Genomic DNA, 16,478 nt, shown 5'->3' with positions numbered 1-16,478 from the left:
AAAAGTCGCAAATTCACAGAATCCGACTTTTTTTTGTTTCCCTTCAATTATTTTATGGTTAAATTTTTTTAGACCTAAAAAAATTTCATTACTTAAAATGCTTTGTTTTTACATCAACATCCAAATACTGGGATCATTAAAACTTTGAAAAGATTTCCGCGAGTGAAAGGGGAGTACACAAATAATTCACTAAAGTAAGAAACATAAATGCAAAGTCGATGACGAAAAACGGATGATGGTTTTCCCAAGGTTTATAAAAATAAAGAAAATAATATCTGCAAAAAAAAAAAAAAAAAAAAAAAAAAAAGAAGATGAACACCTTGATATCATATTACGACTTCGTCGTTTCCGAATCGAAGTTTTTTACCGGAGGAAGTAAAAAAAACAACCCTCCCTTAAAAAACTGAAAGTAAAAAAACACCCCTTCTTTAAAAAACTGGAAGTAAAAAAGTACCCCTCAGTTAAAAACCTCCAAAGCATTCTTTCTTTCTTCTAACATTTCCTGAAAATCAAAAATCAAACATTCCAACTATACTCATGTTACTGCATTTTTTATATAAAGGCTGGTAGCACACATGATGGATTTTTCTATAGAGTAGTATAGTCCGTTTCCTACAGTTGTGCACTGAAGTAAATAAAAGATAGCACACTAAACGGATTTTTCTATAGAGTAGTATAGTCCGTTTCCTACAGAAGTGCACTGAAGTAAATAAAAGATAGCACACTAAACGGTGAATTAAATGTGCGGTGAATTCGCGGCGAGAGCGGTGCGCCGATTGCCGAAATCGTCGCCGTCCAACTAAAGACGTTCGCGGCTTAACGTAAATCTATTCGCTCGATTGTTTTTCTCCCGTTCTCTGAGGGGGTCTTTTATTTCTTAAGAGTAACTTAAGAGTTTCTTAAGTGTTTCTTTTCTTCGCTTCACCTTTGAGTGTCAAACGCTTTGAGTGTATCAGTTGATCGTTTCTATTGTGAATATCAGTGACCTAATATTGATGATTTTAATATCGTTTTATGGGATAAAAACAGTTAACATGTGTACATACGTATATAGACAATTGATATTTGTATAGACCATGAAATTTGCATGGAAATTCAGAGCTAATTTGATGTGTTGGAAGATAAATAAATGATTTTGGTTAGTCCATACTTTTTCACATATACTTACTCGCTAGACCCTCAGAAATGTAGGGGGAAAGTAAAAAATTCGAAATGGCCGTTATTACACTCTCTATTGGCATTGGATCTTTATTCTCATACACTGTTGTTTCTGGATCTTAATCATTACTCATTAGTTTGTTCGTATTTCCACTTCTCTTAATCATTAATTTGCATTTTTTACTAAACAACTTTAGTCGGCTATTTAAAAATGCATTATTTGTAAAAATATAATCATTAATGGAAAATTAGCAATAATATTACATTTTTTAAAAAAAAATTCACATATACATACTTTCTATACTCTCAAATTTGTAGGGGGATAGTAAAAAAATTTTTAGTGGCTGCTTTCGCCCTCGGTATTGTCATTGGATCTTTATTCCCATACACTGTTGTTTCTGGATCTTAATCATTAATCATTAGTTTGTTCTTATTCCTAGTTCTTTAATCATTAACTTACATTTTTTTTATTATTGTAACAACTTTAATTTACTATTTAAAAATGCATTATTTGCATAAATATAATCATTATTGGAAAATTAGTAACAATACTACATTTTTTAAGAAGTTTTCACATATATGCACCCGCTACACCCTCCAAAGTGGAGAAAGATAATGAAAAATTCGAAGTGTTTCAGATTACACTTTGTATTAGCATTGAATCTTTATTCTCATACACTGTTGTTTCTGGATCTTAATCATTAATCATTAGTTTGTTCGTATTTCCATTTCTCTTGCTCATTAATTTGCATTTTTTATTAAACAACTTTAGTCGGCTATTTAAAAATGCATTATTTGTAAAAATATTATCATTAATGGAAAATTAGCAATAATATTACATTTAAAAAAATCACATACACATACTCTCTATAGTCTCAAATTTGTAGGGGGATAGTAAAAAAATTTGAAGTGGCTGTTATCGCCCTCGGTATTGTCATTGGATCTTTATTCTCATACACTGTTGTTTCTGGATCTTAATCATTAATCATTAGTTTGTTCTTATTCCTAGTTCTTTAATCATTAACTTACATTTTTTTTTATTATTGTAACAACTTTAATTTACTATTTAAAAATGCATTATTTGCATAAATATAATCATTATTGGAAAATTAGTAACAATACTACATTTTTTAAGAAGTTTTCACATATATGCACCCGCTACACCCTCCAAAGTGGAGAAAGATAATGAAAAATTCGAAGTGTTTCAGATTACACTTTGTATTAGCATTGAATCTTTATTCTCATACACTGTTGTTTCTGGATCTTAATCATTAATCATTAGTTTGTTCGTATTTCCATTTCTCTTACTCATTAATTTGCATTTTTTATTAAACAACTTTAGTCGGCTATTTTAAAATGCATTATTTGTAAAAATATTATCATTAATGGAAAATTAGCAATAATATTACATTTAAAAAAATCACATACACATACTCTCTATAGTCTCAAATTTGTAGGGGGATAGTAAAAAAATTTGAAGTGGCTGTTATCGCCCTCGGTATTGTCATTGGATCTTTATTCTCATACACTGTTGTTTCTGGATCTTAATCATTAATCATTAGTTTGTTCTTATTCCTAGTTCTTTAATCATTAACTTACATTTTTTTTTATTATTGTAACAACTTTAATTTACTATTTAAAAATGCATTATTTGCATAAATATAATCATTATTGGAAAATTAGTAACAATACTACATTTTTTAAGAAGTTTTCACATATATGCACCCGCTACACCCTCCAAAGTGGAGAAAGATAATGAAAAATTCGAAGTGTTTCAGATTACACTTTGTATTAGCATTGAATCTTTATTCTCATACACTGTTGTTTCTGGATCTTAATCATTAATCATTAGTTTGTTCGTATTTCCATTTCTCTTACTCATTAATTTGCATTTTTTATTAAACAACTTTAGTCGGCTATTTAAAAATGCATTATTTGTAAAAATATTATCATTAATGGAAAATTAGCAATAATATTACATTTAAAAAAATCACATACACATACTCTCTATAGTCTCAAATTTGTAGGGGGATAGTAAAAAAATTTGAAGTGGCTGTTATCACCCTCAGTTTTGACATTGAATCTTTTTTCTCATACACTGTTGTTTCTGGATCTTAATCATTAATCACTAAATTGTTCTTCTTTCTGGTTCTCTTAATCATTAATTTGCTTTATTTTTTAAAGAACTGTAGTCGGCTACTATTTAAACATGTAATATTTGTAAAAAATTTTAACATTATTGGAAAATTAGAAACAATATGACATTTTTTAAGAAGTTTTCTTATGCTTGTAATTTCTAGTGTGGGAATAATACTTTTCTATTGATCAAAAGCTATAAAAATAAAGAAAAATTTTCTCTTCAGATTCTTGTATTAAATAAATAAAAATATTTAAAAAAAAACGGCACGTTTTACATTTATCTGTTATCATTGTCACAGAGATCGGAATGTTCTTATATTTTGGACATTGTGTCAGAAAATTCTTCCTACACTCGGAAAAAAAAATGGTTTTCTTTGAGTTCAATAGCGCGCGACGGTCAAGGAAATTTTAATGCGGTGACTGCGAACGCTAAATTCCGGGAGCGGCGACGGTAAATTCGTCGGTAACTACAGCGAGAAGCTCCGGAGCTTAAGCGGCCAGCCTTTCGCTTCAAACCGCTGCGATATACTTCTCTAGAAGATGGTACCGTTGTGCGTCCCGATTCTTTTTTTCCTTTTAGTTGGTTATTTGGAGATGAAAGCGATTTTTACAGACTCTGAAATACTGTAATTTTAATACTTAAATGAAAGTGTTTACTTTATTTCTTTGATGCGGAATTTGTTTACTTGAATATCGTAGAATTTATGTATTAGACGTACAAACTAAAAGCGATGCATTTTAAAATAAAGAGTTACAATTTTTAATTCATTTAATTATATGATAAAAAGCAATAACAGGGAATATTTTAAGCTCTTAATGAAGTTGAAGAAGACTTGAAATTTGCTTTGAAAAGTCTTTATAAGCATTAGTAGCAAGTATTTGTAAAAAGAATTGGAAGAGGAATTAGTAGTTCCCGGATCGGTACACTAAAAATCAATTTATGAGAATCCATATTCATAAATATGAAAAGAAATAAAATAACTACAATGAATACACAAAGAACGATAATGAATGGAGTTCTGGTGGAGAAAAAATTTGTAGGTATTGAATGAACAATAATGTATAGATATCTGGTTTCTTTAACATAAAAAAATACTATTAAGTTAAGAGAGCTTTTATCAATAATTAAAATTTATGTTCAAAATAAAAGTGCATTTAAACCAAAATTTAAACTTATAATTTTTTTTAAAATTGCATCCCAACGTATTAGTTACATATGTTGGACGCTTGCTGTTGCTCCATATAAGTTTCACCACTATCGTTCTACGAAGAAAAAGAATCAGATATTATCTGATCATTAGAATCAGATAAAATCATCAGAATCACATAAAATCCTCAGAATCACATAAAATCATCAGAATCAGATAGAATCATCAGAATCACATAAAATCATCAGAATCAGATAAAATCATCAGAATCACATAAAATCGGATTAACCCTGCAATGCATCGTGTTGCCATTTCCCTGCACATTTTTATTTTCATTTATAAGCTTCACATGACTGTTGCAAAGAGTAATAATGAGTGTTTGGAAATCCTTTTTTAAACGTTTTTTGATAAAATTTGTAAAGAACCAATTTTTTAAAATTTGTGCAAAAGACCAATATATGGCAAAATCAATATTAGAATTAGATTTAAACTGGAAATTTGAAAAAAAAAACCAAGGTGACTGTTATATGAATAATTTTACAATTAAAAATATTTTTTCTTGCATTGTAAAAAATATATTGGTAAAATGGGCCTTTTATTTTTATTGCAGAATTGTTATAATGGGATTTGTGTAACTAGAATACTGTTAAATTCATGATGTAGCCATTTGGCATGTCTTAATTTTTAATTATTTTTCCGTGAAATTAAAAAAAAAATAATGATTTTCCTAAATTATATGTAGTTAATCAAAATGAATATATTTGTTTTGTAAAAAATAAAATTCATGCATTCTAAAGTTAAAAACTTATAGTAAACAGGTCCTATATTAACTAAAATTTCTGCATGGATAGAAAAATGATAATAAAATATACCATTAGGTTATATGATCAAAGGCAAAAAACCGTTTTGCATCCCTTTGATTGTGTCATTTTCAACGGAAAATATTTATCCTCTTGTAAACTCCTTTTCTGAATTATTTCCTCAAAGAAGCAATTGGTATTAAAATTTCTTTTAAATAAAAACTTACCGTGCATTGATTTAACTACAACTGTTGATAGACAGAATTAAGGGAAAAAAAGCGCGAAAAGTACTTAAAATCTTCATCATTAAGAAAGCATTTGATTACCTATTTCTTTTTCATCTGCTTTTTCAGAGCCTTTAATAGAGGTATTTTTTTAGAGATTAGAGTAGCTGCTATAATCCTCTTCAATTTTTTTTTCTGTTGGAGACTTCCGTTGCAAAGATTAAGCTCCTGCTAAAAAAAACTAAAAATTAAGTTTCTTAAAAAATATGTAAGAAACACTGAAAACTACAAAATCTCTGTTAAATAAATTTTTAAGTTTCAAATAAAAGTATCTTTCATTCTTTCTCTGATCAATAAGTGAACGACAAAAGGCAATTCTGCGAAACCCTTAGTCTTCTATTAATAGAGATAATATTCTTTAAGTGAGCCGCGCTGATTTCTAGTTTCAAATTTCCAATTAAAATTGATGACTAGACAATATTTCAGTTTTGCTTTCATTATCGGAAGATAATTGCTGTATAAGAGCTACAAAAAGGATTCTCATATTCCATTTTAGTCTTTTAAAAGGATAAGGTTCATACTCTATTTAATCGCAAGAAAACTGACGATCGCATTACAGGATTCGTTAAAAATTTGTAATTAAAGCGAATGATTATATTTTTCATCTATTTGATGCTCTTAAAGTATCTGACTAGGTTCGGAGGGGATTTTCCAAAAAAATATTTTAATGTTTATAACACGTTTTTCTTTATTAATTAATATAAGTATAAAATGATGAATAAAAGTGGAATTATTTAAAATGCATGTAATTTTTGAAGAAAAAGGCATATTTTTATGTAAATATTAGCATTTATTAAAAAAAAACTAGGATTATTTTAGAGAAAATTTTTTCACAGTTTTTTTTCTTTGTAACGCTACTTGTGTAACATATTTTAGAGTGTAACTAACTATTATCTAAGAATTATATTCAAAAATAATTTTTTCGTGTAATATATGATATTATCTATGAAATTTTGTAATATTTTTCATCAATATTTACATTAAAAAATAATAAATCCACTTCTAGAGCATTTGTCATCAAACCCATAGTTCATTACATTCTGCATAACATAACAAGCATTAATTATAAATTTCATTAAGATATCTTGATTATTTTTTTTTGAGATATGACGATACTCGTATAGTAGAACTATGGAAAAAAACTCGTTCTTCAGAAAATGCATTTAATGTTTTTAAATGCTTATAAATAAGTATCCCTTACATATCAACAGTTTGTTATAACTTGGCTTCTAATTGCCATAGAGACAAAATAATCATTGGAAATAAAAACGTACCTATTTTTTGAAACTGCAAAAAAATAAAAATGCGAATTTTCATCTAAATTCATGTTTTCAACCTAATCGGATATCCTAGTTACTCAAATAAAATCAAATTATATAATTCATTTTTATTGCAGCATGATATGCATTCGTGGAATCAGTTTGTCGTCTTGATAGGTTTTCTTATCAAAAGTAATGAAATGGGATAAAAGGATAAAATTATATTTTATTAAATTTCGGTTCAATATTGAAATAATTGATGCTACAAAAGAAATTTCACAATGGCCAAAACGCATTTATCAAAAATGTATCAAAACTACTTTTCATCATGCATTCGATCGAAATTTAGTGTAAGAGCTGTAGTTTTCCAGCATTTTGATTGTGTAAAACGAGTCATATTTGAATTCTATTTAATTTAGCAGTATCAAAGGAACATTATCTTAAGACACAGTGCTGGTCGATTTTCAGAAATTATTTATTTGAATATTCTTTTTCTACTGGGTTGCTGTGCATGGGAATTCTTGAAAAAACAGGGTGAGATCTTTCATATACCGTCTTCAGAAGAAGTTTCTTTACAATGACATAGACCAGCTCTATACTTTTTTTTTTTGATTTTTCAGTTATTATTAGGGCCAGATTAAGCCATCTAGAAGCTATAGAAAATGCAAACCTTGAACCCTCCCTTTCCCTAAGTAACCCTCTCCAACTTCCCAAAACAGATATGTTTTTATTCGCTTTAACTTAATTTCTATGTTTTAAATAACAAATTTTGTCAAACTGAAACAGTGAAACATCAAATTATGGAATTACTTTCAAGATTTGGTTTTAGTATATCGTATATAAAAAATGCAAAATTAAAATGTAAAAGAGATTTTATACTAAAAAGTAAAGTTAAAAAAATGAAAAAACATTTTAACGCAAACTAAATTCTATTTAAATATAAGATCAGACATTAATTTTTTAAAAAATTACAAAGCAACTTTTTTTTAAAACGACAAAATAACATTTTGCAAAATTTACCAAAGATAATTACGAGTGTTGTTAGAATCAAAAAAGTAAAGTAAAAAAAAAATGACAACTTTTATAACGCAATATAAATTCTATTTGATTATAGGATCAGATATTTATTTTTAAAAAATTACGAAGCAGAATTTTTTTAGAATTACAAAGTACCATTTTGTCAAAATTTAAAAAAGACCATTAAGAATGTTAGAATAGTATTCCAAAATTTAAACGATACTCAAATTTAATTAGAATAAGTTGGAGTAAACGCTTTCGTTCATTCAGCAAAGTACAAATTTATATTAATCTGAAAATATAGTGATTTCTCAAGGCTTCGGGACAACCCCTTCTCCACAGTTGTAGTTGCTTACTTCGCCCATTGAAAACTTCGACTCTGGTTAATATTTTCCCAGCGATGTAACCCTAAATATTGAAATAAATTTACTTGAAAGACAAAGATTCAGAATTCATTCTTTCTTAAAAAAGATAAATTTATAAAAGTCGTAATCCAATCATCACCTTACTATGCGGACATATTTGATAGCAAAAAAAGGATTCAGATTTTAGTTCTTTAAAAGAGGTGCAATATAGGAACAAAAAGATAATTCTCCTTATTCTAGGTTGTTTTGACAAATAATGAGAATAACTGAAAAATTCATTAACCCAATAATACTCCCTATTTGCGAGTAACAGTCGAGCAATACTAAAAAAGAAATACTTCAGGGTATTGAAGCAATACTATAAATGCTTTCAAAGAATTGCATTTATAGCATGTATTCAAAGAACTGCATTTATAGCATGCATTCAAAGAATTGCATTTACAGCATGCATTCAAAGAATTGCATTTATAGCAATGACATTGTACTAGAACTTTTAACTGTTTTGATAACATAACGATACTTAAAATTTTGCTCACCATACATATAGAGCTTGTAGCATAACTGAATGAATAGGTAAACCTAAATGTGTATAAACTTCCTTAAAACCAGTCCTTACCTTGAAATGTTTCCATAATTCCTAAAAGTCTCTACACCAATAAATCCTATATAAATCATACTCTAACGTTACAAAAGTTTATCACGGTCAATTTTCTTCAATCTCATTTCAAAATGCAAAGGAAATAGCTGCATATGAATTGAGCGCTGTAAAAAATGTAATTTATTTATTAAAAGAACTTAAAGAAATATTCAATCAAATAATAAAATGTCTCGAAGTTAGACTTAGAAATTAAAATATCCCAAATAATAAATATCAAATAATATTTGAATTTTAGTAGAACATTAAAAAAATAATGATATTCTAATATCTTCTTTTGTAAAGTTCTCCCATCCAATCATAGCACCTCTTTTATCCGATAGCCACCAGAAAGTCTGATTATGCTCGATGTTGATCTATTATGTTCCAAATTTCCTTTCTTTTTTCCCTCATTTTATAATTCACAACTGAGCAAATAGATGCCATTCTTACAGAAATTCACAAAAATTTGACTGCGGGCAAATGTGTCGCTCATCTCTTTTCTACATTCCATTTGCAACACATGTCTAGAGTTGCAAAGGGAATTATTAATCCTTTACATTCCGATTCAGTGATTCAGCGGTTGCAAAATTCCATTTTCTTTGATAAACATTGCTGCTGACAAATTTGAGAAAGAATGGGGAAGGGGGTCGTTCCCTTCACCGTTTTCGATGAAAATTTTCGCTTCGTCAGTTATAGGTCTAAATGGAATAAATTGGATAGGTGTTGTAGACTTCAGAATACGCTTCGAGATGGTGAAGAAAGAATTGATATTGGATTAATTCAATAAATAAATAGAAGGGTACTACACTTTTTCATTATCTTTTAGAATGCCGTTTCGTTTTTTCTGGTGATCTTTCAACAGGTGTTTAAACAATGTGAGGAGACTTAATTTACTTTTTTCTTTTCACTTTATAAAAAAATTAATTATTTCCTTTTAAAAGGAATTATTTATTTATAAAAAGTGTGGATAATTCCAGGATAATTTTTCAGACAGGAACAAGCAGTCAAAAATCATCGGATAACTTTAAATTTATTCACTTTTTTTTTCTCGATAAAATAACTAAAGTAATTTACTTCCAATTTATCAAGAATCATTCGTTAAGATCAAAACAGTCAGTCAGTAACTAGAAGAAAAGTTTTTTTTATTAATTCGAACCCGATTCTGCCGAATGTAAAAGAGTGTAAGTACAAAAGTGACCGTCTCCAAAAGAAGCACTCTCTCGGCGAAGGGCTCATCTTTATTCTTCGATTGATGATTGCAATCGAACACGTGACTTGTTTGCAATCGACAACGTGACTTTATAATCGAACACGTGAGCTGTGGCAATTAACGTGCTACAGAACGTGTTCTGTACACGCAACGTAGTACAGAAATCTAAAGTTTTTGTAATAGTCAGTGTTTGTTTCTGTCTTAGTTACTGTTGAAAGCAGAAAAACGAGACATATCCACCTCCGTTTTTTTCTTTCTTTGAAATTTGTTAATGAATTAATAGAACTTTTCATATTTGCTAAATAACACAACACTTGTTAAATTTGTTAGTAAGACAAGTTTTTTTATTTTATTTTGGAAGATGCTTTTTTTTAATTTTTTGATTTTAAGGAAATGTCGAAAAAGAACTAAAAATATACTGAACTAAAAAAATGAGTTAAGATTTTATAGTAAGATTTCACAAACTATAGTACATGTACCACGAATGATACATTACTTTATTTTTGGTGATATAATTTTTACACTAAAAATTTAAATGAATGCTTAAAATGAACATGATATAGCTCTAATATTTTTCAGATATATATTTAATTTTTCGTTTTTGCCTCTACCCATTAAATCTGCACTTATGGCTACAACCATAGCTGTCATATGTTAATTAGGAATCTAAGATAACTACTTTCCTGAAAATTTAGAAAATGGAATTGGATAAGGAAACGATTTTTTAATTCGAAAATTGAACTAGATAAAATTTCAAGTTAAGAAAGAGATCACCTGTTAGATATTTCATACGACAGAAATCTCATGAAGGACTTTATAAATATTATTCAAATTTTGCATTAAAAAGTTAATATAAACATATTTTCAAGAAAGTTATTAAATTTTTAATCCACCTCAGCTTTGTGAAATTGGTTTTACAACAAGCTGCTGATTAAGAATGAATATAGAATACTTTTGCGATTGAACTTGTTTTATGTTTGAAATAAATAAAGATGAAACTAGATATAACGAAACCGATTACAACAAAACAGACTTATTTGTCGCATTAGTCTTTATCAGAAATAAATCTGATAAAGACTAATGCCATTTGCCACTATTTATTCCACATTCCTATTCCACTATTTGCAATATTATTTAAGTTTCATGTATTTATTTAAAAATATAATTAAGTTTAAAATGTTTTATTCTTTGATTATCGATAGTTCATTCAGACGCGTTAATTTTAATTGCAGAATGTATTTTTATGATGCATGTATTTTTAATTTTTATTCATGCGGTATAAAATTTTAGAAAAAATTGACAGCCGATGTATTAGAATAAAATGAGATGGAGCTAATACTAAAAGCATAATTGTGGCTTTGCTTATATTGCACAAGTATTGTTCACAAAATAAACTGAATCGAATCCTAATGATCGAAAACATGAGCCCCCCCCCCAAAAAAAAGTTTTCTTTTCAATGAAAATCACTGCTGTAAGGCTTCGCTTTCATACTTTTTATGTTTCTTATTCCAAGAAACGATGAAAGGGAAAGTTGCAAAACATTATTTTATCCCACGTGGCACATGAATGGCTTCAATAATTTTACAAGAAACTGCACATTCAATTTTAAAACTGGCAATCTGAAGATTAAATAAATTAAAAAAATAGATTCAAGTTTATTGCAAGAATCCCTTCAAGAGGACATTTTAAATTTAAAAAGAAAGGAATTGGATGGATATTGTAAGCTGCTGGATAATAGCTTATTTAGAGGGAAAATGTTATACATAAGGACTTTGTTTCAATGCAAAGAGGATAGAATTATAACTTTGCAGTATAATAAAATACATGTTAGAACTCTGGTATTTGGTATTTTGAAACCAAAGCTGAATTAAACTCTGTAGGAGTCTTTGGGCAATGAAAGACTAATTAATAAATGGCAGTGTAAAACTAGGGTATATTGTTTCTGTTTTAATTAATAACTAATTCAGTATTTGTTAAATACTTTATAGCTATCACGGTAACTGTAAATATGAAGCAATACAAATTTTCAGATTAGTTAATATCATCGTTTTCTAGAAAACACGATGTAATCAAATTTTATTTATTTTGTAAAAAAATTATTTCATTTTCAGTTTAAAGTATAAAAAATGTGAATTTCATTAAACGTATCTTTTCTGATAGACTTAATTTATTAACTTAATATTCAATGAAAATTAGAATTAGTTTCCTTATTTATTTATTTATTTTTAAATACGCGAGCTTTTTCCGTGCAAAAGTACTCACGTATCATCACTTGCGATCATATCCGTTTGATCTGTTTTGTTAATAAAAAGAATCAACAGATATCAATCAATCAAAAGAATCAATACATTTTTCATTAAACTCTGGGTAAGTCACTTTGGCTGGCTTAAGCTTGAGATTACGCATTTTTGTAAAAATTGTTTAGTATCGAGATTTATTATTATTTTTTAATTCCGCCAATTTTGGAATACTAGTATCCGCAATCAAACATCATTTTACAAATTTTATTGCTTTCTTTTTAAAATCAAGGCATATACGACTATTGTTGTAAGTCAGTAAAAGATATGAAAGAAATTTTTTTAATTTATTTTTTAAGTAACCTATGATTATTTTCCTATTATAAACGATTTTTTATTAATTCAAAACAAATAATCATGCATTTAATGGTTAAATTTTCAACTATAAGGAAAAGATGAATGAAAAATATAATAATATAAATAATAATTTTAGAATTAATATAATAGTATAAATAATAAATAAATAAATGATATAATAATATAAAAATAATAATAATACATTTACAAAAAATATTACTTAAACCTTCTAAACCCCTGCAAATCATATATAATTTTCCAGCATTCAAGTACTTCATTTCGAGTGTTAATAACATATTTAAATATCTGCATTCAAATAATCAATATTTATTTATAGCTCTCTTAGTTGATTTGTATTAAGAGAGAATAAACGTCGAGTAAAAGCAATTATTAAGCATTAATTGAAATAATTACTTACCGAAGAATTTCCTGGAAATTTTTTAAACTTTATTGTTCTGATAAAAAAAAAACTGCTCTTAAAATCTACTGTCTTGTTTATTACACTTTTCAAGTTAAAGCCCTCCATCCTCATTAATGGAGTGCTCACATTTCATTTCCTTTGCTAAACAGATCATATAACATGTTTCTCTCTCTCTCTCTTTCTCTTTCGGGTTTCTCAACAGGTCATTAGTTCCTAACTCTCAAGCATTTTACCCTTCATTAGCGAAATTGTGTTGTCAAAGCTTCGTTCCTTTTTTTTTTTTATTTCTCTTTCTGTAGATTTATTTTCGAAGCGCTTCAAAAAAAAATCGGAAATAATCTTTCTTTTCATTAATATATATTTTATTGTATTTTATGATTCTTTCAGTATTTATCAGTAAAAAAAGTTTTAAAAAATATTTTTTTAATCATTTCTTATTATTAATTATGCTCTAAAATAGAGAACTTTTTTCAGGAATGAAATTTTTTTTCCATTGTTATTTTAGTTCCGTCATAGCTATTTTAATTGTGTTTTTAATTGATTTTTAAAAGATTTTAATGACATTTATGTTTTAAGGGGACGGTGGACTTTATTAGGCACTTTTGAAAAATATTCACTTAGGGTTCTGAATTTTTTTTTATGCTTATGTATAAAAATATAAATATGTCAAATTCCTTAAAAAACTTTTTTAACGAAATTTATTATTTTTAAATAATTAAAAAATATATACTTTAAAAAAATTTCAAAATATTCCATGCGATTTAATTTTTTTCTGCTATTTTTTCCGTATTACCCAGTACAAATTTATTTGGGAAAAAACTGTGCATAATTTTGTAATCCCAATTAAATGTTAATTTTTTAGAAATATTTTTATGCATACTTACTGAATTTTTATAAGAAATTTATTTTTTCTGCCCTAAAATTAATTTTTAACTATTTAAAAAACCTCGAAATATAAAATGTATACCCAATTTTTTTTTAATGTTTAACAAAAATTTTTATTATCGATTCTATTCAATTTTCTCAAAGATATATCATTTTTTAAAAATTTCGAAATATTTCATGATCCTAGATTTAAATTTAGTTGGAATAAAACTATGTATTATTTTTTAATTCTAATAAAATGTTAAATATTTAGAAGTATTTTTATGCACGTGCACTCAGTTTTTATTTTATTTTTTCTGAACTAAAATGAACTTTTGACTATCTAAAAAAGACTTGAAATATAACGTGCATACACAGATTCCTTTTAATATTTAATTGAAATATTTATTATCAATTTTCTCAAAAATTAAAACTTCTAGAACATTTCAAAGTTATTTAAATCTAGTTATAATATAATTTTGAGAAAAGTCATTGTACTTTTTTTCTCCAGGTCCTTCATTATATTAAACAATAAATTTAATGACTATTTTAGTTGAATATAAACATATATTTTGGTGATGAAATGATAAAAATGAAATTTCATGTTTTCGTCCCTTTTTTGTTTATTTCCAAGTCCACTGTCTCCTTAAATTTATTTGGCCGTTACTTATTATAATGTACAATTAAATTCTGATATTGTACAATTAAATTCTGATTTGTACAATTAAATTCTGATAATGTACTTTCCTTGCAGGTAAAATGTCTGAAGGTTCTGAGAGTGGTCGTCAGGCTGGAATGCCCCCGGCTGCTGATGGTGGTCGTCAAGCTGGAATGCCTGAGACTGATGATAGTGATCGTCAGGCTGGAATGCCTGAGGCTGCTGTTGGTGGTCGTCAAGCTGGAATGCCTGAGACTGACGATGGTGATAGTCAGGCTGGAATGCCCCCGGCTGCTGATGGTGATCGTCAAGCTGGAATGCCTCAGGCTGATGATGGTGATCGTCAGGCTGGAATGCCCCCGGCTGCTGATGGTGGTCGTCAAGCTGGAATGCCTCAGGCTGATGATGGTGATCGTCAGGCTGGAATGCCTGAATTTGCTGATGGTGGTTGTCAGACTGGAATGCCTGAACTTGTTGATAGTAGTTGTCAGACTGGAATGCCTGAAGTTGCTGAGTGTGGTCGTCAGGCTGGAATGCCTGAAGGTGCTGAGGGTGGTCGTCAGGTTGGAAGGCCCCCGGCTGAGCATAGAAGTATTTTTTCTTTTTTATAAATTTTTCTTAAATATTTTAAATGTGCGAAATTCTTCAGTACTTACATGTATTCATGGATTTATTAAAGAAATTGTTGCTACAGATGATAACAATGAAAATACCTAATATTTTCAAACATACCCCTCTACAGTTTTAGAGTCTGCCCCCTTAACATAATATGTTCCTGCCTAAATTTAATTACAAGAGCTACGTTATATATACAATTACATTTTATATATTTCTATAGTTATATTAGCTCCCTGCTCTGAAGCAACATTTGGAAACTTTGGGACGGACATCGCATATTCGAGCCGTAGTCAGCTGTCGAGGATGGCACCTCGGTTATAGCACTCTCCTAACTTTCTGCACTGGAGGGCGTTTAAGACCGATGGATTTAGTTGCGCGAGACCCGGTTACACAGCTGTTCTTCGGTGGAGTCGTGGACTTGGAGCCATCCGATCCAATATCGAAATCTTGCTACCAGACCATCGTGGCCCTCTTACGCTTCTATATTTTGATTTGTTTCCCTTAAAACTAATGTTCTCTTAGAAAATATCTAAAGAGCATTTATAGAAAGTAATTGTGATGTTTTGCAACAAAATGTGTTTTTCACGTCTTCGTGTATAATAATATCTGCTGTAAGCCCCTGGGTTTTTTTCCCCTTTTGTTTTTTTCTTTATAAATAATTATATCTACCGAAAGTATAAAATAAAATTTTAAATATTTCAATTTAAAATTAGTTTCTAAGTTTGGTCTTTTTTTTTCTAATCAACCTTTTGACATTCTAATTTATTTCAATTAATATGAGTAATAATTAATTAGTAAAATTATCAGCGTTTGTTCCTTCAGCTCCAACTGGATCGATGATATGCATGCTTCAATTTTTTTGCTGACTTTAATTAATTATTTAACTAAAAAATAGATTTAATTAACTTAGTAGGTTTAATTAACTAAATAGCTTTAATTTGAAAGGAAAAAGAAATTAATTTTTCAACTCTTGCTATGTATCTGATATGTGTAAAATGATCTGGTGTCTTAGCGAAGCTGGGATATTCCTAATTTATGCCTGATTTTCCAGAAGAAGAAAATATCCTAAATTTTAATTAAATGTCCCATTTTTACCATATTCAAAAGAAAAGATAAATATAGCCATTCTGAGAATGATGATCGTCGAAATTCTATTCCTCAGCTTTTCAAAACATGGATTATAGCCAATTTAATAAGATGGTGTGCTTAAATCAATCGGAAAAAAAATAATGAATTTATTTGTAAAATATATATACTCTTTTAATGTCTTCCTGGGTTTTGAAATTTTTAAATCGGTAATTAAATG

General features: G+C 28.2%; 1 protein-coding gene across 1 annotated transcript in view; it reads left to right on the top strand.

The window, feature by feature from the left end:
- LOC129961013 (circumsporozoite protein-like) overlaps positions 1 to 16,478 on the top strand; it is a 290,038-nt gene that overhangs the window by 250,865 nt on the left and 22,695 nt on the right. Inside the window, exon 3 of the mRNA XM_056074804.1 lies at positions 14,651 to 15,145. Within this exon, the coding sequence (XP_055930779.1) occupies positions 14,651 to 15,145 (495 nt within the window). The remainder of the gene's footprint in view (positions 1 to 14,650; positions 15,146 to 16,478) is intronic.

Source organism: Argiope bruennichi, chromosome X2 (assembly GCF_947563725.1).
Source record: "Argiope bruennichi chromosome X2, qqArgBrue1.1, whole genome shotgun sequence".
Classification (NCBI taxonomy): Eukaryota; Metazoa; Arthropoda; class Arachnida; order Araneae; family Araneidae; genus Argiope; species Argiope bruennichi.
Note: the sequence above shows the minus strand (reverse complement) of the source record. Positions and strands in the feature narration are given on the sequence as shown.